Source organism: Anomaloglossus baeobatrachus, chromosome 11 (assembly GCF_048569485.1).
Source record: "Anomaloglossus baeobatrachus isolate aAnoBae1 chromosome 11, aAnoBae1.hap1, whole genome shotgun sequence".
In the NCBI taxonomy this organism is placed as follows: Eukaryota; Metazoa; Chordata; class Amphibia; order Anura; family Aromobatidae; genus Anomaloglossus; species Anomaloglossus baeobatrachus.
In genome coordinates this window covers 180,538,664-180,564,421 of record NC_134363.1, presented here as the reverse complement: position 1 = coordinate 180,564,421, position 25,758 = coordinate 180,538,664, and the positions used below count along the sequence as shown (strand labels likewise).

Genomic DNA, 25,758 nt, shown 5'->3' with positions numbered 1-25,758 from the left:
CCGCACGGGAGACTGATGACCGCACGGGAGTGGGCCTACAGCCGCACGGGAGACTGATGACCGCACGGGAGTGGGCCTACAGCCGCACGGGAGACTGATGACCGCACGGGAGTGGGCCTACAGCCGCACGGGAGACTGATGACCGCACGGGAGACTGATGACCGCACGGGAGACTGATGACCGCAGTCTGTATTTATATGTATAAATGTGTTTCCACTTTACTTCCGGGTGGAGCTGTACAATTCATATACAGTCACCCATAAAATGGCGACACATTACTATGAAATACACCTCCTCCCCTTTTGGGTGCAGTGTAACACCCAAAAGGGGAGGAGAATAGGCATGTCATCTAGTTACTGCCCAAATTTGCAGCTATCGTAATTCTACTAAGGATTACTATAGCTTTTGGATGTGTACACGGAAAGATGCTCCCCCTACTGGCAATTATAAGTATTTTTAATAAAAAACATTTTTTTTACATATTTAAAAGTTGAATTACATTAAGGAAACAGTTGTTACACAATTCTAATAATATTGTTTGCAGATTTGGCCTACAAAAAAAAAAAAATTAGACGATACAGTCCCTTTAAAGGGGTATTCCCGTCTCCAGGATCCTATCCCAATATGTAGTCTGTAATAATAATAATAATAATAATAATAATAATAATAATTTTAGCAAATACCTCCAATTAGAAATGTAGAATAGTTCTCCTGATATAGCCATGTCTGTGGTTGCCGATTACGTGACAGATGACCAAAACACTTGTTCGTCAGGTGAGATGATTTTTAGGTTTGCACAAAAGATTATCGTTCTCTACAGCACATTGTCCCGTGCTGCTGAGAATAATGGCAGTGTAATGCTCGCGACCGGTGTAGTGGACCCAGGCTTACCCTTTAGTGGGAGGGGCTTAACTAAGCACCTACCACAAGCAGACGTCAGGTACCACTCCCAGGGAAGTGAATGAGATTGTGGCAACTGACCCCCAGGACAGGTGATGGACTCAGGTATAGGCACAGGTGCAGGCAGGTACAGGCGGGATGGCTGAGGCAGATAGGCAGGCGGGTACAGGCGGGATGGCTGAGGCAGACAAGCAGGTGGGTACAGGCGGGATGGCTGAGGCAGACAAGCAGGCGGGTACAGGCGGGATGGCTAAAGCAGATAGGCAGGCAGGTACAGGTGGGATGGCTGAGGCAGATAGGCAGGCAGGTACAGGTGGGATGGCTGAGGCAGATAGGCAGGCGGGTACAGGCGGGATGGCTGAGGCAGACAAGCAGGTGGGTACAGGCGGGATGGCTGAGGCAGACAAGCAGGCGGGTACAGGCGGGATGGCTGAGGCAGATAGGAAGGCAGGTACAGGTGGGATGGCTGAGGCAGATAGGCAGGCAGGTACAGGTGGGATGGCTGAGGCAGATAGGCAGGCGGGTACAAGCGGGATGGCTGAAGCAGACAGGCAGGCAGGTACAGGCGGGATGGCTGAGGCAGACAGGCAGGCAGGTACAGGCGGGATGGCTGAGGCAGATAGACAGGCAGGTACAGGCGGGATAGATGAGGAAGACAGGCAGGCGGGTACAGGCAGGATGGCTGAGGCAGATAGGCAGGCGGGTACAGGCGGGATGGCTGAAGCAGACAGGCAGGCAGGTACAGGCGGGATGGCTGAGGCAGAGAGGCAGGCGGGTACAGGCGGGATGGCTGAGGCAGAGAGGCAGGCGGGTACAGGCGGGATGGCTGAGGCAGATAGACAGGCGGGTACAGGCGGGATAGCTGAGGAAGACAGGCAGGCGGGTACAGGCAGGATGGCTGAGGCAGAGAGGCAGGCGGGTACAGGCGGGATGGCTGAAGTAGACAGGCAGGCGGGTACAGGCGGGATGGCTGAAGCAGACAGGCAGGCAGGTACAGGCGGGATGGCGGAGGCAGACAGGCAGGCGGGTACAGGCAATATGGCTGAGGCAGATAGGCAGGCGGGTACAGGCAAGATGGCTGAGGCAGACAGGCAGGTATAGGCAGGATGACTGAGGCACACAGGCAGGTATAGGCGGGATGGCTGAGGCAGACAGGCAGGCGGGTACAAACAGGTAAAGACAGGTATGGAAAGGCAGGTACAGGTGACAGACGCAGGGATAACAGCGCAGGAGCTCAGGACCTAATAACTAACTAGCTAGTAGACTGGAGACTGATCCATACTACCCCCTTTTGCCCCATTGAAAATAAAACAATAATAATAATAATAGTAATAAAAAACACACGTATTTAGTATCACCACGTTCAGAACTTAACTGTGGTCTATTACATCTTTGGGAAGCTGAGTTCAATTTCCCTCGCCGCACCCAGGCCTGATTACTGCCACACCTGTTCTCAATCAAGAAATCACTTAAATAGGACCTGCCTGACAAAGTGAAGTAGACCAAACATAAAACAATAAAAAACACAAAAATTTGGTATCACCACATTCAGAAATGTCTGATTTATGAAAATATAAAATCAATCTGATCAGTAAAGAGTGTAGCGCTAAAACAAAACTAAGACACCAGAATTATGTTTTTTGGTCCCCATAACATTGCATTAAAGTGCAATAAAAGGCAATCAAATCATCACCTCTACCCAGGTCTAAGGGGAAAACATTTCTCCTTGCAGAGACTGACAAAACAATCTGGCTGTCAGTGGTGAGGAGTCTTATAGCTGCAATGCTCCTCTGGGTAATATTCATATTGTCTCTTCAGGGAGGTGGCACTAGAATTCATCTCCTTCCTCCCTGAAGAGACAATATGAATATTTCCCAGAGGAGCGTTGCAGCTATAAGATTCCTCACCACTGACAGCCAGATTGGTTTGTCAGCCTCCACAAGGAGAAAAGTTTTCCCCTTAGACCCCACTATAGCTTCTCATATAGCCAGATCGGATCTCATACTTTGCACTGACGAGGGACAATCATCCTGAAACACCGTGTCTGCAAATTGATGTTCTAATCTGGCATAAATCCTAAGTCATATGAAAAGGCTCATTGGCCACTTTTGATTTTTAGGATTGCTAGTTCCAATAGGTGGCGCTAGAGCCCACATCTACCCAAAAACTGTATAATTAAAAATGCCAGCTGAAGATGCAAAAAATAAAGAATCACTGAGCTCCTGATGCTGAAAAATGAGAACAAAAGCACAATTCTTTTTTTTTTATTGACAAATTTTTTAATTGCTTCTCACCACTTAGATAAAAGTAAAGCTATGCATGTTTGTATCTACGAACGCATACTCACCTGGGGAATCATATTACCAGGTCAGTTTTACCATATAATAAACAGGGTAAATAAGAAAAATAAAACCATCGCAGAATTGCATTTGTTTTTGCAATTTGACCACCCTTGGAATGTATTTCTTGTTTAACAGTAAACTATGTGGCAGTATGAATGGTGTCAATCAAAAGTACAACACGTCCGGCAACAACAAGCCCTCATTTAGCTATATTGATGGAAAAATAAAAAAACTATGGCTCTTAGAAGAAGAGGAGGAATAAAACAAAAAACGCAAATTTGCCGGGTGGTGAAGGGCTTCAATAGGCCAAGGAAGATTGCCATATTTAAATATGCCAGGCTACTTGCAAAGCCTGACGTGGAGCGCAGCCCAAACCAGGGACAGGAGCGTAACATCACCAATCATCGCTATACCGCCCCCAGACTAGATCTCTCCACTTCCAGTGATGTCATTAATCCTTACCAAACCTCTCACAGACTAGATCTCTCTGCACCTAGTGATGTCATCAGTCCTCAACACACCTTCCCAGACTAGATCACTCTGGTTCTAGTGTTGTCACCAATTCTCACCACACCTCCCCCAGACTAGATCTCTGCACCTCCAGTGATGTCACCAATCCTCACCACACCTCCCGAGACTAGATGTCTCTGCACCTAGTGGTGTCACCAATTCTCACCACACCTCCCCCAGACTAGATGTCTCTGCACCTAGTGGTGTCACCAATTCTCACCACACCTCCCCCAGACTAGATGTCTCTGCACCTAGTGGTGTCACCAATCCTCACCACACCTCCCCCAGACTAGATGTCTCTGCACCTAGTGGTGTCACCAATCCTCACCACACCTTCCCAGACTAGATCACTCTGGTTCTAGTGTTGTCACCAATTCTCACCACACCTCCCGCAGACTAGATGTCTCTGCACCTAGTGGTGTCACCAATTCTCACCACACCTCCCCCAGAATAGCTCTCTCTGCACCTAGTGATGTCACCAGTCCTCACCACACCTCCCCCAGACTAGATCTCTCTGGTTCTAGTGATCTCATCAGTCCTCACCACACCTCCCCCAGACTAGATCTCACTGGTTCTAGTGATCTCATCAGTCCTCACCACACCTCCCCCAGACTAGATCTCTCTGGTTCTAGTGATCTCATCAGTCCTCACCACACCTCCCCCAGACTAGATCTCTCTTCACCTAGTGATGTCATCAGTCCTCACCACACCTCCCCCAGACTAGATCTCTCTGGTTCTAGTGATCTCATCAGTCCTCACCACACCTCCCCCAGACTAGATCTCTCTGGTTCTAGTGATCTCATCAGTCCTCACCATACCTCCCCCAGACTAGATCTCTCTGGTTCTAGTGTTGTCATCAATCCTCATCACACCTCCCCCAAACTAGATCTCTCCACCTTCAGTGATGTTACCAATCCCCAACACAACTCCACACAGACTAGATCTCTCTGCACCTAGTGATGTCATCAGTCCTCACCACACCTCCCCCAGACTAGATCTCTCTGGTTCTAGTGATCTCATCAGTCCTCACCATACCTCCCCCAGACTAGATCTCTCTGGTTCTAGTGATCTCATCAGTCCTCACCACACCTCCCCCAGACTAGATCTCTCTGGTTCTAGTGTTGTCATCAATCCTCACCACACCTCCCCCAGACTAGATCTCTCTGGTTCTAGTGATCTCATCAGTCCTCACCATACCTCCCCCAGACTAGATCTCTCTGGTTCTAGTGATCTCATCAGTCCTCACCACACCTCCCCCAGACTAGATCTCTCTGTACCTAGTAATGCCAACTCATCAGTCCTCACAAAATCTCACACAGACTATACCTCTTTTTCAAGGGGCAGTCAGGGGCCGAGGTAGTCGTAGCAGAGCCTGCTGTTTGGCTGCAGCACAGCCCATTGTCATTTCTTTGCACCCCGATTACCACTTAAGTGCAACTCAGTGTTAGAAATATTTTCTCTTGCCGCAACACAAACACTGACATTTCCACAGATTTCTTCATCAAAACTTCTTTACTGACAACAATCAAACCGACAGATTCTTCACACTTTAAGTGGGCACACTCTTGTTCCCCGAAAGTGTTTCCAATACTAACGGGTATTACATATATTTTGCCAGCCAACCGCTTCCTTGGTACTCGAGCTTCCGTTGAAGCCCCTGAGCCCATCATCCTCTCCCTCAGCTCCATCGTACATGGCAGAATCAAAAAGTCCTTCCAGTCACTCCTCGTCCCACGCACAGGGATTTAGCTGGAGCTATTGACGGGTCCTTCTGTGACAGCAATCCTTTCGTCAGGACCTACTCCTTGCTTCGGAGCCCACTGACCTTCCACTGACTGAAGGGGTTCTTTGGGTATCCGCCAGGGAACGGTCACCACCCGGGCCGCACGGACTCAATCTACACCTCGGGACGCAGCTCGGATAGTCCTCTCCTCACTAGGACCCTGCGTGTCCGGGACCCGGATTCGACCCAAAGGTCACGCCTTATTGAAGTCAACAGAGTTCTCCTCTCACCACTTACGTCTCCCACAGATGCAGTCTGTTACTCTCCCCTAAGGACTCTCCTGCTATTTCCTGTCTTCCTAACCTTTTTACAGACTAAACTCCTACTGTTGTGATCAGGTATCCGTGGACAATCACAAAAAGTCCCATTAATCAAGAAAAAACAAAACCACAAGCGTAGTTGGAAACTGAGCTGACCGCACTCCCCTATCCATCAAACAACACTAGAAGTAGCAGTGGGATGTTCCTAACACACCTAGGCACCTCGTGACTGCTGGAGAAACTTGCTACACCTCAAAGATAGAAATGAGGAACCCCAACTTGCCTCGGAGCAGTCCCCAAAGAAATAGCAAGCCCCCAACATGCAACAACGGTGATGTAAGAAAACACAATACACAGATAGCAAATACAGATTAGCAAAGGTGAGATCCAACTTACTAGATACAACAGGACAGGATAGATACCTGATTGTGGCCAGCAAAAAAAATTCTGCAAATAAATACCAAACTCCTGATAATAAAAAATTCTGAGACCCCACTATATCAGGCACTCCTGTGCCAGACACTCCACACAGAACCACAGATACAATGGAAAGGAACAAAATCACAGACAAACAACATTCAAGTGCAAACAATCCAAACATGAACAGGAAGCAAGCTCCCCTTCCCACTGGAGTTACTGCCCTGCTGACAGAAGCAGAAAGACAGATCCTCACATGCAAGAAACCAAACACAGAACCAAATGGAATAAGCAAAAACACTCTCAAGTGCAAATCCAGTAATTAAGCACAGAAACAGCAAACTTATCTGGAGTAGATTCGGACACCAAATAAACAGGAGAAACAGAAGGGAAAACTCCCAGCCATCTTCAGAAGCAGGCAGGAAACATTTTATCACTGGTAATCGCCAGGCAGAAAATTCTCTCCTAAATACACTAGGCTGATCTGCAATAGGATTTTCTGGATTCCCAATTAATTCTGTCACCTGTTTGAATGACAGACTCAAAGTCAGCTTCATTATCATTCCTGGCCACCAGAGGGAGCTCCACACCAGCACCCACTCAGATGACATTCACAACATCCTACCTACCATTAACTCTTCCTAGCCGGAGAGTACCAGGGAAGCAGTTAGTACATTGTGGCCACCTAGTGGCCCTATGAACACTTTACACCTTGACATCAAACTCAAACATTATACTTTACAAACAGTTAATTTTCAGTTTTGGGGCGGCCGAGCCTTACACCCCCTTACATCTTCACCCTTAGTAATGCTGTAACTAATATTCAGTGCACTTTCCCAGTCACAATCTCTCTGTATTTTTCTTTCTTGCCCTGGGGATGTCCTTACTTATCACACATTCCTGCTCCACCTCTAGTGATCTCATTGCTCCTCACCATAGGTCCACGCAGGTTATTCACTCCTTACACAGGGCACCTCCCGTTCCTCAAGATCCCTATAAGAAGCTATGAGGCCAGTGCTGTATTATCTGCAGAGCACAATCACTGATGGTTCCACACCTCACATCAAGGACAGGTAAATATCTATTCTCCAGTCCTTTACATTTCCAGTTTTCTCCTTCCTGCCATTGTATGGATGTGCTTATGTCTGATATACTGCATACATGATCAATTTTATCAGCTGTAGTTATCGCACTTGTTGATACATATCATACCAATGTCTCACTGACATTAGATGCATTCCCATCTCATAACATTTCATTCCTTGTATCCTCTTTATCAATCTCGGGTATCTGTTATTGTTTGCAGCACTACAGCCAGGAAACGTTTTTTTTTTTACAGAAAACACCTTTAAATGCTGCTGTCATGATTGACAGCAGCATCTAAGGGGTTAAACTACTGCGATCAGTGCTCGTTGCTGTATAACAAGGTTATAACCCAAGCTTAGTTCTTGAGCACGCTCCATACATGCAGAGACCACATCTACATGTACAGTAGGTGAAGCCAAGGGGTTAAAGCCTTTTTGAGAAATGATGCAGCAGCTTTTCAGGATTTACACAAGTTGGGACAAGAATATAATTTTGATTCCAATTATATAACTAGAGAAAGGGGAAATGTTGATATTATAGTGGTATATGTCATTCCTGGTATTGTAGTGTTGCACAATCCCCCTGCAGAAATGCTCCTCTATACTCCAGTTATTAGGGGATCGAGACAAAAGCAAAGACTTCTGCAGCCAAAAAAATTGCCCAATTGTATCAACACGGTCATTGCTTGTGGCCAAGAGAACACAACTGTTCCAACAATTGTGCAGCCCAAATGGTTAAAAGCAGCTCAATGCTTCAATATGTGCAAAAGCAAAGCTCAACCTGGTATCATCATGAAAAAGAATAGATACAGAAATTGATCAAAGAAAACACGACCATACACAATACTATAAAATTTATAATATGAAATGACAAGTGCATATATTTAAACAGTGTGTGGGTCATATGGATGTAGTAGACCTACGGGAATAATATAAGGCACCACATTTTTAGAACAAAAATTCTAAGAGAAACCGATTTGGTCAGAGATAATTTTATTAGTGATTTAAAAATTAAGGAATGCCGACTGGCAGAATAACCCAATTATAGACAAGGTAGATGGAAAGTATTTACCTGTGCAGGAGAAGACCTGTGTACACATGTGACACCAGCCCCGACACGCACGTTTCGGCGTCACCTTCGTCAAGGGGCATTCATTAATTTTTAAATCACTAATAAAATTGTTATCTCTGCCCAAGTCGGTTTCTCTTAGAATTTTTGTTCTAAAAATGTGGTGCCTTATGAAAAAGAATAGGAAGAGACACAAACACAAAGAAGACCTCGGGCAAAAAATATATTCATGTTCTGTAAGTGCAAAACATCCATCAGTAAATTGCAAGATATAACAATCCGGTATATTCAGCACATAACGAGGCTTTACACGCTACGATATCGCTAGCAATATCGCTAGCAAGCGTACCCGCCCCCATCGTTTGTGCGTCACGGGCAAATCGCTGCCCGTGGCACACAATATCGCTAACACCCATCACACGGACTTACCTTCTTAGCGACGTCGCTGTGGGCGGCGAACAACCTTTTCGTTAAGGGGGAGGTTCGTGCGCCGTCATAGTGACGTCACACAGAGGCCGACCAATTGAAGCGGAGGGGCAGGGAACAGCAGCATTAACGGCACGCCCACCTCGTTGCCGGAGGACGCAGGTAAGCTGTTGTTCGTCGTTCCCGGGGTGTCACACGATGAACAACCTACATCCACGACCAACGAGATTTTGAAAATGAACGTGTCAACAATCAACGATTAGGTGAGTATTTTTGATCGTTAACACTTGCTCCTAGCTGTTACACGCAACGACGTCGCTAACAACGCCGGATGTGCGTCACGAATTCCGTGACCCCGACGACATATCGTTACATATGTCGTTGCATGTAACGGGGCCTTTAGTCTATGTTCTTCACCGAGCAAGGGTTCTGTTGGAATCCAGTTTTTCCGAGCCATTCACTAGAATAAAGCTGGTGGAGTCACTGTGGACACTGTCTCGCCTCTGTACTGGGGGTAGTCATCTTTTTTAACAACATGTACAAAAGTGTGTCTCACAACGTTATTCTCCATGTCTCAAAAAGTCGAATCCTCCCAGTAGAAAAAGGCCTGACCGTGTCCACAGTGACTCCGCCAGCTTCTTTCATTCAGGTCCATGTCGGGGTTCCCTTTGGAATAAAGCTTTTCCTGGATTCCAATGGAATCCCTGACGTAGAGCTCGGCATAATGCGCTCTATATCTGGATAGGGAGTTAACCTCGGCTCTATAATTGCATTTACAATTTATGAATCAACAACAGGATAAGTGTAAAATATATCAGAATACTCAAAATAACGTTTCAGTCCCCCCAGACATTCCTATTAATGATCTGTAACAGTAATAAAGTAAAATGTCACAAAAGATGAACCTAAAATAAAAAATGATCACACAATGCCAAGATTGAGCCAACTTCTCCGCTTTTATCTGATTTTCATATCACCCATACCTGTTACTTGTCACAAGTGAGTTTGAACAAGCATCACATGCTAGAAGCAAATTTGTTTACCCACAATTTTGGAAAGGTGCCAACAATTTTGTCGGGATCATTTTGGGGATTTGATGTAAAATTATTTCCAATATGCCTTTTTCTCGCTCGTTTTTTTTTGTGTTGTCTCAATACTTCTCTGTAGGAAGTATACTTGTGTAATCGCAATAATATTCTGGGAGACATATTTCATTTGTTATAACAATTTCAAGGGTGCCAACACTTTTGACAATGACTGAATAAATATATATATCTTAAAGGCTCCAATTATGTATCAAAGTCCGGCAAGAGGCATAAAAAAAGATAAAAAAAGAGTATGGTAAGAGTAATATTCAGTGACATAACTAGAGTCTGATGGGCCCCAATGCAAAATTTGGACCTGAGCCCCCACCTACATGTTGGTCAGATGTATAGACCCTTGTAGTGTTCTAGACCCTATAAAAACATGTATTTACATCTCCCATGTAATAATTTCCACATCCTGGGCCCCTTCCTGTAATATTGTCATACATCCTGGCTCCTTTATTTAATAATGTCCCCCATCCTGGCCCTTTTATTTCAAAATGTCCCCCACCCTAGCCCCCTTTATTTAATAATGTCTCCAATCTTGGCCCCTTTATTTCACAATGTCCCCCACCCTAGCCCCCTTTATTTAATAATGTCCCCAATCTTGGCCCCTTTATTTCACAATGTCCCCCACCCTAGCCCCCTTTATTTAATAATGTCCCCAATCTTGGCCCCTTTATTTCACAATGTCCCCCACCCTAGCCCCCTTTATTTAATAATGTCCCAGATCCTGGCTCCTTTATTTCACAATGTCCCCCACCCTAGCCCCCTTTATTTAATAATGTCCCACATCCTGGACCCTTTATTTCACAATGTCCCCCACCCTAGTCCCCTTTATTTAATAATGTCCCCCATCCTGGACCCTTTATTTAATAATGTCCTCCATCCTGCACTCTTTATTTAATAATACCCCCCATCATGGTCCTTTAATAATATTCCCCATCCAGGGTCTTTTCCGGAGATAATGTCCCCCATCCCAGCCCCTTATTTAATAATGCCCTCAATCCGGGCCCTTAAATTGATAATGCCCCACATTCTGTGACACTTACTATACTAATGCCCCCATCCTAGGATAAACCCCTTCCCATAATAATGTCCCTCTTCCTGGCCCGTTTTATTAATAGTGCCCCCATCTTCAGCCCCTTCCTATAATAATATCCTTTATCCTTGACCCCTTCTAATAATTAAGTCCTCCATACTGGGCCACTTCCAGTAATAAGGTCCTCCATACTGGGTCCCTTCCTATAATAAGGTCTTTCATACTGGGGCCCTTCCAGTTATAATGTCGTACATCCTTGGCCCCTTTTTGGTCTAATGTACTCATCCTGGGCCACTTCCAGTAATACTGTTCCCCATCCTGGGCCCCTTCCAGTAATAATGTCATCCATCCTGGGCCCTTTCTTAGTATAATGTTCTCATCCTTGGCCCCTTCCTGTAATAATGTCTTTCCTTCTGTGCCCCTTACTGGTATAATGTTCTTATCCTGGGCCACTTCCAGTAATACTGTTCCCCATCCTGGGCCCCTTCCAGTAATAATGTCATCCATCCTGGGCCCTTTCTTGGTATAATGTTCTCATCCTGCGCCCCTTCCTATAATAACGTCTTTCCTCTGTGCCCCTTCCTGGTATAATGTTCTCATCCTGGCCCACTTCCAGTAATAATGTTCCCCATCCCGGGCCCCTTTGTGATAGAATGTGCCACATCTTGGGCTCCTTCCAGTAATAATGTACTGACATACGCAAAACCAAAAAAAGAACCAAAAAGGTATCCAGTGTAAGAATATAGAGCCATCGGCAGGAGGTGGAGTCTATGCAAACAGAAATGCAGTAAGACGAGGAAAGCACAGAATGGGCCAAGAAGTCAGGACAGAACGAGGTCTAGATAGATCCAGCCGATAGTGATTGGGCAGAATGTTTTGCACCAGAAAAAAACACAATCCTTAATTGTAAGAGGGAAAATATGAATTAGCATAAAAATAATGAATATTCAAGAATGAAGGTTCTCACCTGAAGCTCACATAGGAAGGTTTCTATATCACATCTATTCACATTCTGTGCTCTACTTTAATTGTTATATATTTTTTTTATTATTTACCTGATAGAAAAGTGGATCATTGTTGAAAAATTCTGAAGTTCATTCAAGAAAATCAAAAACCACCAATATTATAAGTGTAACTGAGCTCTGCGGATCCTCCTCACGAAGAACCGGTGATCATGGCTTCCAGTCCTCTCCTGGATTATACTGGCGAACGCCATCACGCCAAAAACCTTATAGAAAATCACTTTTCCAGTGGTGAAATAAGTTTTATGGAGGAATGCGTGGGGTCTCCTTTAAAACTGCTGCATGACCTCTTCTCCTCAGGTCTGTATGTGACGACAGTTCATATTGTTATGATTAGACGTATATTGCTAAATAGAAATCTGAGCGGCCATACATGTGGACTCCTGGGGGGAATCGGGAGCAATGGTTGTCTTCCAAAGCAACATTTGTCCAGAATCTATCTCATGGGTCATTTCAGCTTCTGTCAAAAACTACCATTAAAATGATACAACTTAAAATTGTGACATTTCCCCCACCCCAAGGCTTGGCCGTCCCGAGTCCTGTCTAGACATCGAAGGTCATGCCCAGATGGCGTTAGTGACCTAAGTGCCAGCCAATATCCAGCTCTTCCCTTTGGCCATTCTTCTGCTATATTCTCCAGCACAATGTAAGGGTTGGACATTTCTTGTTAGTTTGTGGTGACCAAGGTCTTCTGCTCTTCTCGGCCAGCAATGTCTCACAACCTCCGTTCCATTCTATTTTTGGCAATCCCTATTTCTCTTCTTTCTTACAGGCAAGGTGAAAGGAGACACGTTGCTTAATGTGAGTATTTCAGGGGTGCTCTTCCCGATATTCTCAGCCAGCAATGTCTTCAAGAAGATATACGTAATGAACTTTACTGATTCCTGTGACAATCACTTTAAGGCGTGGCTGGAGAAAAAGGAAGGAGCCACAGATTGGTCATTTGTTTCCAAACGAGTTTGTCAACTTGAAGGCAATGAGTACGTATGCTAAGTCTTGCTTAAAGGGATTTTACATTACTATGATATTGATGTAAGAGATACCAACTTTCCATCATTCATTTGAACAGGAATGGATCTCCAGTATCCAGGAGCGGCCACTAAACTGTGTGCGGATCAGTGGTGTTGCCCTCCATTCAATGCTTTCTGCATTGGTAGGGGTGCTCTTATTTTGATACACAGCCAAGATAAGTGCACGGCTGGGGGCTGCAGCCTGTAGCTGTATGCTTTATCTGTGCTGGGTATCAAAATATGGGGAGACCCTACACCAATTTTTTCATTTATTTATTTTTACAACAAGATATGGACACACACAGCATCTGTGATTGGTTGCAGTCATACATGCTGTCACTCAGGGTGGGGGCACTGCCTATCCGCAACCAATCACAAATGCTGGGACTTCTGAACCCAATCGAGATGGTTTGGAGTGAGCTGGACCGCAGAGTGAAGGCAAAAGGGCCAACAAGTGCTAAGCATCTCTGGGAACTCCTTCAAGACTGTTGGAAAACCATTTCCGGTGACTACCTCTTGAATCTCATCAAGAGAATGCCAAGAGTGTGCAAAGTAGTAATCAAAGCAAAAGGTGGCTACTTTGAAGAACCTAGAATATAAGACATATTTTCAGTTGTTTCACACTTTGTTAAGTATTTCATTCCACATGTTTTAATTCATAGTTTTGATGCCTTCAATGTGAATTTACAATTTTCAGAATCCTGAAAATGAGAAGGTGTGTCCAAACTTTTGGTCTGTACTGTAAATATATATACACTTGGTCAAAATTGTTGGTACACCTCGTTTAATGAAAGAAAAACCCACAATGGTCAAACAAATAACTTTAATCTGACAAAAATAATAATAAATAAAAACATCTATAATAAATGAAAGTCAGACATTCCTGCTTTTCTGCTTCCACTCATGAAACAGGCCTGGACAGAAATGATGGCACCCCTGAAAATAATGTGATAAAAAGTAGATGTTAAATCAAGGTGTGTCCACTAATTAGCATCGCAAGTGTCTACAATCGTGTAATCAGTCAGTGAGCATTGCTCTCTTTTTACGCGGCTCACAATAACAAACATACTATATAGTGTATACAAAACCTATGAGGTTATGATATATAACACATCTACAGCATTGTAAGTTATATCCTATGTATTTAGTCAATAAATTAATACTGCCTGGTCAGGAGGGGTAAAAACGTGCTTGAGTGCTGACAGAATGATATATACTCTTCATATCCCTCCACCCCAACGTACGTTTCACTTCCTCGGGAGGCGTGTTTTTATTCCACAGATATCAATAAAATTTACTTTTTTTATTCCAAGTTTTGGCCCTTATCCTTGGGAGATTTATTATTTTCTAATTTTAGCACTGTTATATTGCAATATATAAAACACGCACTCAAGAGAATACAGGACTAAAAGATAATGTTAAAAATATACATAAATTGAAATCTCCTTTTCCCCCAGTAATCCCTTCAGCCTGTTTTCATCTTCATAACCCGGCCATTTTTTTTTTTTCAATTTTGACCAGTGTCACTTTATGATGTGATAACTCTGGAACGCTTTGGATCCCGTTGATTCTGAGACTGTTTTGTTGTGACATATTGCACTTTATGTTAGTGGTAAATGTAGAATTATACTTTTTGCGTTTATTTATGAAAATATCAGAAATTTGGTGAAAATTTTGCAATTTTCAAACTTTGAATTTTTTTGCCCTTAAATTAGAAAGTCATGTCACACACAAAAAGTAGTAAATAACATTTCCTGCATGTCTAGTTTACAGCAATACAATTTTTGAAACATGCAGTGGGTGCACCAAATCCAACTCACTCCCAAGACAGGGGGGCCTTCAGGGGACTGAATTCTGGTGTTGTTTTCTTCATAAACCCTAAACCTATTGGTGTACCCTGAGGTACTCTCACACAGCTTGAGGGAGTTTAATTTTGTACCTGGCCCTCTTACTGGAATTTGAGCCTCCTCTTGAAATGGATTAGGGACTTATTCACACAGATGTCCCTTTGGGGAATGTACACATCAGCAAACTTGTTGCAGAAGTGATCAATGACCGGCCTAACTTTGAAAAGTTGGTCAAAGTCGGAGTTATCTCGGGGTGGATACTGCATTATCATTGTAATACAAAAATTTGCCAATGGCCTCAAAATGTGTCCGGAGCATAACCATGCGGAACACTGGATTGTTCCACATGGTTATGGAAAACTCCAGTGCGCTCTAAAAAGACACATATTTAGGTTTTTCTCACTATCTATCATGAAATCAGAATAAACCTTTCCCGCTTTAGGTCAATAAGGTCAGGGGTCCCCAACCTGTGGCTCTCAGCTGTTGGGTTAGTTTCTTGATTTCGCACCAGGTTTAACAAACAACTATGAAGAGAAGGTCTCCATATGGATGTCACAACTGTGGGGGGTGATCTGGATGTCATTACGCGGTGGGGGCTTTGTTTGTCACCACTGTGGAGGGTTATCTGGATGTCATTACGCAGTGGGTGCTCTGGTTGTCACCGCGGTGAGGGATGATCTCAATGTCATTACATGGTGGGGGCTCTGGTTGTCACCACGGTGAGGGATGATCTCAATGTCATTACATGGTGGGGGCTCTGGTTGTCACCACAGTGAGGGTTGATCTGGATGTCATTACGCGGTGGAGGCTCTGGTTGTCACTGCGGTGGGGGGTGATCTGGATATCATTACGCGGTGGGGGCTCTGGATGTGGCTTTCAGCTTTCTAGATGATCTAGATGATCTGAATATTGACTAACGTCTAAACCTACTCGGGTGTTACGGGAAGCAGAGGTAATTCTAAATCTACTGTCTATGGTTTGTTTTAGAGATGAATGGCAAGAAAAAGAAGAGCAAGTGAGAAAAGCAATTGAAGGAGTCGTTAAATTTGACATTACCGCTGGCTCTGTCGCTTCGGTCGTCCTACCACAAGTGGACTGTGTGATGTGTGTCTACTTGTTCAACGTCATCTGCCACAATAAGGAAGATATCACAAGGAACCTGAAGATCCTGACCTCGTGGCTGAAAGTTGGGGGCCATTTGGTGTTTATTATTACACTCAATATGAGCTTTTACCGGGTGGGCCAACACAAGTTTGTTGCTCTGACAGTGGATGAGAAATTTGTGAAAGAGTCTGTGACTAAAGCAGGTTTTGTGATCGAGAAGGAGGAGGTGATCCCCACCTCAGTAGAGAGTGATATGGTTGATTATAAGAATCTGTTGTTCTTGGTAGCTCGAAAAGAGAGAAGTCTCCTAAATCTGTAAGATCCGGGGAGTCAATAAATCTTACGCTGACAGACACAATAATTGAAAAATAAATTTCCTTCAAAGGGTTATTAATTGGGTGTTGTTTTTAATCTTCAGTCATTCTTAACATTTTTTTCTTTTGTTTACAGCTCATTGCCTTGGAGATCGACCCTCGCTGCTCGGCAGCAGAATACGCGCAGAGCTCACATGTTCTTTCCTGTTGAGCTTGTAAGTGCTGCTCTGAAGCCAGCCAGGTCGCTGGAGATCTCTGTTACCTCAAGATCCTGGACAGCTTCAGCTCAGTGCTTACAAGCATGGTGGAAGTGGTGGTCGGTCTCCCAAGAATTGAGCTGTAAAGAAGAAAAAAGTGCTACTATCTCAAGAATGGAGGAAAATTTTAATAAGCAATAAATTGAAAATGTGCTTTGTTTGTGATCTCTCGATGGTTGGAGCTTTACTAATGTTCTGCAGTTTTTGTAGCACTGTAGTCACCAACAGTTACTGACTAATATAGTTTAACCAAAAAAAGAATAGTCTCATGGTCTGTTTTTCATCAACTGACTTTGCAGCATTACCACCGATCTGTGTCACGATGACTTTGCAATAGTGGACAAACGGGGCTCCTAAGCTGTCCCTCAAGTTAGGGGGCCCTCAGATATCCCTATTCTCAGGGATACTCCTAATGGTGCAGAGGCCTGAGTAACCTTCTTGGCTCTGCTTTCATGGGAGTGGCTTAACTAAGCGCCGGCCACGAGGCAGAACGCCAGGTGCCACTCCCAAGGCAGTAACTGGGACTGTGGCAGCTGAGCAGAGCAGTAAGATAGCAGGACGGGTACAGGCAGGACAAGTGGGGCAGGCAGGATGGGCACAGGCAGGACAAGTGGGGCAGGCAGGACAAATAGTGCAGAACAGGATGGGGAACAGGCAGGACAAACAGTGCAGAACAGGAACACAGTCTGGGTGGGGAACAGGCAGGACGGATACTGGCAGGTGCAGAAAGTCCGACATGGGTCATCAGGCTCAGGTCATCAGGCAAGGGATTTCAGGCACAGCACATCGGGCACAGCTGCAGCCGGGGTGGCTGAGGTAGACAGGACAACAGGTGCAGACAGGTACAGATGTGACGCCCTGGCCTATCAGGTCGTCACAGGGTATTGTGCAACCTGCCCTTCTGCACAGTATCCACCCTCCTTGGTTACGGGTTCTGGTCCTTTGGTGTTGCTAACAGCTGAGCCAATCAAAACCTTAGGAACACTTTACACTGTACCCACCAGACACACCATTGGGGGGCCTGAAGTGAAGGGAATAGGGCCGCCCACATGGGGGGTTGGTAGGGTTGAGTGGAAAAGTGAGAGGAGAAGTGAAGTGGTAGTGGATGGAGAAGGAGGTGAAGTGACTCTCGTAAGGAGAGGTCACAGGTAGAGCAGGGCTCCTGAGTACTAGGTGGCAGACATTGGTCTAGGCCTGGTAGGAGCTGGAACCCCAGTCGCAGGGGATAGTGTCAGGGGGCACGGACTGCCGAGGATGGCTGCCGACGGCCTTGAGCTATCACCGGGCAGGGGCCAGGGCACGACGGGGTACGTGGACTCTAGGCCGGGAAGTAGCTTCATGCGTCCTGGTAATTTACCCGACGGGGGTGAAGACTTCAAGTGTCATCCCCAACCCGCTCCAAAATCGGGGTACTAGTGCACCGATGGGATAGGACTTTCCCAATACAGTCTAAAGAAATCCTACGCGTGAACCCTGAGAGCAAGCTGTCGGTGTGGTTATTTCTGGACTGAGTGAGTACCCTGAAAAACCCTTCTCCTACCCCCAACGGCACCCCTACACCACCATCACCGGGCTCCCGGGGCAAAAACCCCCTACCCACGGAGGGGTTAAAACACCTATCTGCCATACCACCGCCACCGGGCGTCCCCAACAGCAGTGGTGGTACCCTATCTTACCACGCACCATGGGTGGCGTCACAAACTTTCCTAATCCCGTGTATATACTCCCCCACTCCTTTTTAATTCGAGTATCCGCGTGGACCCTTCTGGTCCGGAGACCCCTCGAGCCACTGTGGCTCCGGATCCGAGCGGCCCGGCTGCTGCTACGGGGGCAGTACACAGACACAGCTACAGGATACAGACAGGTATGGATTCGGGTGCAGGATTCAGGCTGGTGCAAGGGAACAGACAGGCACAGACAGAACAGATCCAGGAACACAGACAAGACAGGCACTGTAGAGCAGAACTGGTTGCAAGCAGGACTGGTGCTGGAGGCTAGGGGACCGGAGCAGACAAGCAGGACCAACACTCAGGTTAGGTTAGAATCCTTGCATTGCTTTTGACCTTCCCATGAGGGGGAAGAGCCTTAAGCACCTGGTGCCTCCCAGTGATAGGCCGGGCACACCTTAGCAAATTATGCATGCTTCTTCATAAAAGGACATGTGGGCATCCGCGCGGGGGAGGGGGGGAACGAGCCGGGGACTGCACTACATGTGGTTGGCAATGAAGGGACACAGAGGACCACGCGACATGTGACTGGCCAATGCAGGTAAGCAGAGAACTGCACAGCACGAGGATAATCGCGCAGGAGTGCAGAGGACCACGCAACTTCTTCAAAAATTGTGCATCCTTTATTTCCAAATTGTCCATCTCACTGACATAATTGGAAGGTTCAATGCATAATGTACACCTGGGCCCAATACTACCATGTATATTATGTATCACAGTGGCATTTTAGGCTCTTCAAGCATCGGAACATCTACCTGTCATGCAGTGACTACCGGGGTCCTGCCAGGTGTAGATGGGACTTCTCGCCAAAGCTGCAATACAATACACAGGCTACACTGGGGAAATGATACAATTGAGGACCCTGGGTCTAGGGCAAAAGGAGCGGGGTCATCTCCTAACGCTCACCTGAGGTTGATCCCTATACTCCCTAATGTCCCTATATGGGGCCTAGGGCCCTGTCGCCAATCACGTCCCTAGGGCCTCGCTGGTCTTGAACTCACCCTGACTAGTGATGGCCAGTGAGACGCTAATCTCTCCACTGCAATAAGACAACAAGGTAGATAAGACAAACTGGTGGGGAAAGACACAACAATGAATGCTCCAAGGTTTCTTCAGCAAGAGCTTCCCAGTTGGAATTGTTGTAACATCACAGGTCTGCAGAAACAAGCTCCTTCAACATGGACAGCATAGGTATGAGCTATAGCCGGCATAGTGAGGGGTGAGGAGAGGATATTTTTAGCAGAAGGGAATAACTGCAACTGAGATTACAACTACCTGTTAGATCACTGCAGGATAGAAATGCACCTTAACCCCTTCAGTACCGGATAGAATTGAATATACTCCAGCTCAGGGTATATGACAGATCTGTGATCAACAATATGCTGGGACCTTCTGATCCCAGATCCCCTCAGGATCACATCACACACTCATGACATTATTTCAATAATGTGGCTTTTGCTTTCAGGGAAAAGCTGGTTGGACTTCTCATACCAACGGATGGTAGTCAGATGATCTCTCCTTCATCAGCGGCACATGTCCGGACCCAGTTCTCAAGACAGATACAGATCTTATATAAAGTGTTCTCATTTTTTCCCATCATGTTGCAGATAGTAATATGACTCAAATAAATAAATAAGGAATAAAATGAGAAAAATAAATACAATCTGGTATAAGATCTGTGAGAGATAGCCTTGGGGGAACTTCCAAACCTACAGTACAGCTAAGGTAAATAAATGTAATATTATCACACTTGTGGCAATTTGTATAATGTAAAATAAAGGCCATTTGTCATTAGTAGGGATTGACGTCCTGGTCACAACTGTCAGTAGAAGGATGGGGGCTGGGAGGCTGAACCCTGCAGAGCATTATGTACCCTCATGCTGATTTACATAAATTAATATTCTGATGATTGTTAATGGTTCTGAGGATCAGACCCCAAATCACAGACTAATTGTCTTAATTGTCCTTATCAGGGCTGTACATAGAAATCATGGGAACCCATAGCAAAAGTTCTAATGTGGCGCCCCTGCGGCTTCAGTCGCCACAGGGTACTGCACCTCATTTAAGGTGCAGTATTTATCTCGGGTAAGGAGGGGGTTAATCACCGGTGTTCCACATTTACATTTTATATACAGTTTAGATGCTTTCCCACTGGGGACTGGACTAGGGTAGGCATGCGGTTGGCCATCACGAAGCATGGGACTTTCCCGGTCACTAGAACAACCACCTTTGGGGGTGGGCACCACTTGGGGTAGAAGTAGGAGCAACCATCACACAATCCTCAGTCTAGTCAAGCCGGGACTCCAGACACAACACCACTCCTCTTCTTCTCTTCTTTCACAGGGCCTGAGTCTTGGAGCGGGATGCTCAGCCCCAGTTCCTCACTCCTGGAGGGGCAACTCTTAGAGAGGACACTTTCAAAATACAAGTGGCTACCTCTGACCTAACCGCGATTCGCTGGGGCCCAACACGGCAGTGACCAGTATCTTCCGGGCAATCTAAAGAACTGAGAGTAAACCACCTGGAACCACAGAGACTGTGTCAGCCTTTTAATTTGCCGATGCCTCCACCCCTCACTTCGGCGCCGATGGCCTTTACTCCCCTCATCATCCTCCCCAGGGCCTGCTCCACTTGTGGGGAGCAGAGCCATCTTTGCTACTACAACTATCCACCCCGGAGGACAGCGACAGCAGCGCCGGCTAATTCCCTGGCTGCGTACAACAGGTGGCATCACGAGACAATCCTCCTCACCCTTATCCACTACTACCCTCATCCTCACCACCACTCATCCTCATCCCATCTCCGTCCATCCCCTTTATTGTACACCTCGGGGCCACGGAGCTGGGCAGGGCCATCCGTGACATCCCCTGACTCAACACCATCACCAGCCTGGCGACGAGTATTAAACCTCTTGCCCCGTGGGTGCTACACCCCCCAAAATAATTACCCCCTCATTGCCCACCTTCCTGATTTCTTATTCTTTTGCATGTTTGTCACACTTAAATGTTTCAGATCACCAAACAAATTTAAATATTAGGCAAAGATAACACAAGTAAACAGAAAATGCAGTTTTCAAATGAAGGTCTTTACTAATAAGGGAAAAAGAAATCCAAACCTACAGGGCACCGTGTGAAAAAGTGATTGCCCCATCCATAAAACATAAATTAACTGTGGTTTATCACATCTTTGGGAAGCTGAGTTCAATTTCCCTAACTGCACCCAGCCCTGATTACTACCACTCCTGTTCTCAATCACGAAATCATTTAAATAGGACCTGCCTGACAAAGTAAAGTACCATATATACTCGGGTATAAGCCGAGTTTTTCAGCCAAATTTTTTATGCTGAAAATGCCCCCCTCAGCTTATACTCAGGTCAGGGTCCCACAAAAAAATTATTCTCACCTGTCCTCCGTTCCCGCGGTGTCCTCAGCTGCTTCTTGTAGACCGCAAGGCACATAGACCCCTCCGTGATAGCGTCCGATGCACGAGGGTGCTGTCTGCCGTTATGTCTTTACTGCAGTTGAATGCTTTATGGCAATGGTGGTGCAGTAAAGCATTCAACTGCTGTTAAGCGCTGACGGCAGCAGCAGCCCTGTGTATTGGACGCGATCATGGAGGGGTTTATGTGCCTGCAGTCTGTAAGAAGCCCCAATTGATGAACACGTCCAGTGCACAGAACCGCCGTTGCAGGCTGCCATCATGGCTTTACTGCAGTTGAACGGTTTATGGCGGCAGCACTGCAGTAAAGCATTCAACGGCTGTAAAGCACTGACAGCAGTGGCGGCTCCATGCACCGGACGTGATCATCAAGGGGTGCTTTTGTAAGCCGTGCACCGGGGTGGGCTCTTTAGGATACAGCGAAGTCACGAATGGGAAATAAACGGCCCCAAAACTAGATTAACTAACAAAAGTACTTTACCATAATTTGGATATGAACACAATCAAACAGGGGAAGACACTCAGGGAAAATTCACAAACACTCAGCGAATAAGCTGAGACCCTTGTGCTATACAGCGTGGCGCCTTTTAACATAAGTCAACTACAATATATACAATATATGTTACCTACAGGCATGACTGGATATTCCAACTGCCAACTACCTATTAATACTGTCGTGGAAACCCCTTTCCTGGGAGAGCTAATTTAGGGTGAGATGCAAAGTGATCTCCAGATCTGCCAATGTTGGTCCAATTAATAGCGATGCATCGGAGACAAACACAAGAACACACAGTCAATGTCCGTGTACCAGGCTTTGTCTGAATCTCAGATGCCCAAACAGTACTTTATTAAAACCACAAAAGAAAAGGGGACGGCTTAGTACATGACCAAAAATGGAATGAAAGTTGAAAATAACAAAATCGTAAATTATGGATCCTGCTGAATTCCTTAAAACCAGATCTGTCCAGTTTTCTGGACCTTCAGTAACAAAGAAACTTTAGACAAAGGCCTCTTTAAAGCGACTACACCCAGTGCTATTGCTTTTATGAATAACACTTATAAAGCTAATACAAAAATATAAAATTATTAAACATATATAAATTGCTTAAATGATAATCAAAACTTAATATAAAATATTAACCATAACAATACCCTTACACATGAAACAAAAAATTGGATGGGTGTGAAATTCAAGCCGCCCGCGGTATAGCACAACAGTTTACAAACTTAAAATAAATTTACTCTAACCCCAAATTGACTATTCCCCTGCCCCAATATAAATATAGTGCCCATTAATGGAGGATCCTTCCCAAGATTCACCTTGAATAACAAAACAACTTACTATATACAATGACTGCTTAGCAAAGAGCATAAAGACATAAATAAAAAAATAGATATCTTGTTCAATACAAGTTCCCTCCTGGATGAACTCAATTCTGGCCTAAAGTCCATGATAGGTCTTAGCAACATCCAGGTGTGAGGTCATTGTGGTCCACAGAGAAGCCTCAATGGCAAATAATTAGATTTTGTAGTTGTAGAAACAATGGTCCCAAACGGTGATTGTGCAGTAAGTGTGGCCTGAAGGGGTTTCAATGACTACCTAAACTAACTACAGGCCCTGCCTGAGTCTCAAATATTCTGCCGCCAAACTGATGTGAGGTGCGTGCACGGTTACCCACGGCGATGGCGCAGTGGGCCTTACTTATCTTATCGACCCGGGTCTGCTCTGGACAATATGTCTGAAGTACAAAGTCAGATGAGAGGCCTCTCCAACAGCTGAGCAGTACTGCCGGTCACTGTGGCTTGTCTCCTTGGCAACGTCCTATCAACTTCACAAAAGCGCAAAAGCGTTCTTTCAGCAATCTTCTCCCATCTGGTAAGGATACGGATACAGTGTCACAGCTCTGATCAAGATGATAGATTTCTACTCGCAAATATTATCTCTTCCCTCTTCTGCACGTCCTCTGTCTCTGTACTCATTCACTGCCAACTGCCAACCGCTTCCAAGATGGCCGCTGCTCTACTTCCTGTGATGTACTTTTTTTATCAGCCTGTAGCTCCGCCCCCATCTGAGCTACCTATTGCAGCCTTTCATCTGTGCTGAGAAACAGCGTCCTCTTATGGTTGAATAATGATATTTTTGTCCCTTATAAAGTATTATCACATCATTACTGACAGCTGCAGGTGGTAAAGTTACATACAATAAATACTATTCACATTTATGAGACACAAATATATACGTCTAAACTATGCTTGTGAGGCGATACAGGGGCTTGCCATGCACATCTTTAACCAGGTACATATTTCTGGCCATGAACAATGGGAGCTGTTTCACCATCTCACACTTCTTGCAGACCGCAGGCACATAGACCCCTCTGTTATCGCTTCCAATACACGGGGTCACATTCAGCGCTTTACAGCAGTTGAATGCTTTACTGCACCACCACTGTCATAAAGCATTCAACTGCAGTAAAAACATGACGGCAGACAGCAGCCTCGTGCATCAAACGCTATCACAGATGAGTCTATGTGCCTTGCGGTCTAGAGGAAGCAGCTGAGGACATCGCGGAAACGGAGGACAGGTGAGAATAATTTTTATTGCATAATAGAGGACAAGAAGGGGACCAGTAGGAGGACATTACTACAGGGCAAATTACTGCAGGGCACATTACTAGAGGGCCCAAGGAAGGGGCACAAGGATGGGCACATCACAATAAGGGGAGGGGGCATAAGTATGGGCGCATTAAAATAAGGGGAGGGGGCACAAGGCTGGGGCACATTACAATAAGGGGAGGGGGCACAAGGATGGGGCACATTACAATAAGGGGAGGGGGCACAAGGATGGGTCACATTACAATAAGGGGAGGGGGCACAAGGATGGGGCACATTACAATAAGGGGATGGGGCACAAGGATGGGCACATTACATTTTATTGGGATCTATTTTTATTTTTAAAACTTCCCAGTAGCTGCTGCATTTCCCACCTAGGCTTATACTTAAGTCAATACGGTTTCCCAGTTTTTTGTGGTAGAATTAGGGGCCTCGGCTTACACTCGGGTCGGCTTATACTTGAGTATATACGGTATACCAAAAATAAAACAACAATAATAAAAAACACACATATTTGGTTTCGTCACATTTAGAAATGCTGGATCTATGACAATATAAAATCAATTAATCTGATCAGTAAAGGGCGTAGCGCTAAAAAAATGTCAAAAACACCAGAATTACGTTTTTTTTGTCTTTGCAACATTGCATTAAAATGCAATAAGAGGCAATCAAAATATCACATCTATCCAAAAATGGAATAATTAAAAATGTCAGCTCAAGACGCAGAAAACAAGCCATCATTGAGCCCCAGATGCTGAAAAATTAAAACGCTGCCTCTCTCGTAAAGCGGCGACAAAAGCGCAATTCATTTTTTTGGCAGATTTCTGAATTGATTTTCCCCACTTAGATAAAAGTTAGCTATGCATGTTTGGTGTCTATGAACTCGTACCGACCTGGGGAGTCATACTGCGAAGTCAAGTTTTACCATATACCATGGTAAATAAAAATAACATTGTGGAATTGCAGTTTTTTTTTTGCAATTTCACCATCCTTGGAACTTTTTCCCCATTTTCCAGTACAATATGGGGCAGCATGAATAGTGTCTTTCAAAAGTACTTCTCGTCCTGAAAAAAACAAGCCCTCATATGGCTATATTGACAGAAAAATAGAAAACTTACGGCTCTTAGAAGAAGGGGAGGAAAATATCGAAATGTAACGCCTGCCTGGAACCACAGAGTCAGGCTGGCTGTAACAGACAGGCGAGAGGAAAGCCGCTCACAAAGCAGGACCCCGAGAACCCTGAAATCCTTTAACCCCTATACAGAGATTTGGAATTATACAGGACCCTGGAGATCACTACCTGTGGAAGGCAGCACTCCGAGAGAGTAGTAGTCAGGCAGGGTCAAACCAGGAAATGCAGAACAGGGACAAAATCAGGAAGGCAAGGACGTAGTCAGGAATCCAGGCAGAGGTCAAATACGGATCAGGCAGCGAGGTACAAAAACAGCAGGCAGAAGGGTAGTCAGAGAACAGGTACAAGTCAAAACACAGGAATCACTATACAAAACAG

At 45.3% G+C, this 25,758-nt stretch overlaps 1 protein-coding gene across 2 annotated transcripts in view; it reads left to right on the top strand.

The window, feature by feature from the left end:
• The first annotated feature begins 7,160 nt into the window (after positions 1–7,160).
• Positions 7,161–25,758, top strand: part of LOC142256190 (indolethylamine N-methyltransferase-like) — an 82,650-nt gene continuing 64,052 nt past the window's right edge. The window contains exons 1-4 of one of the 2 annotated variants that reach the window (XM_075327744.1): positions 7,180–7,285; positions 11,982–12,241; positions 12,714–12,921; positions 15,786–16,734. In XM_075327744.1, coding sequence (XP_075183859.1) covers positions 12,094–12,241; positions 12,714–12,921; positions 15,786–16,221 — 792 coding nt within the window. In that variant the 5' untranslated portion in view covers positions 7,180–7,285; positions 11,982–12,093 and the 3' untranslated portion in view covers positions 16,222–16,734. Of the gene's footprint in view, positions 7,286–11,981; positions 12,242–12,713; positions 12,922–15,785; positions 16,735–25,758 lie in introns of those variants that run through there. The other variant, XM_075327745.1, reaches the window with a different exon arrangement.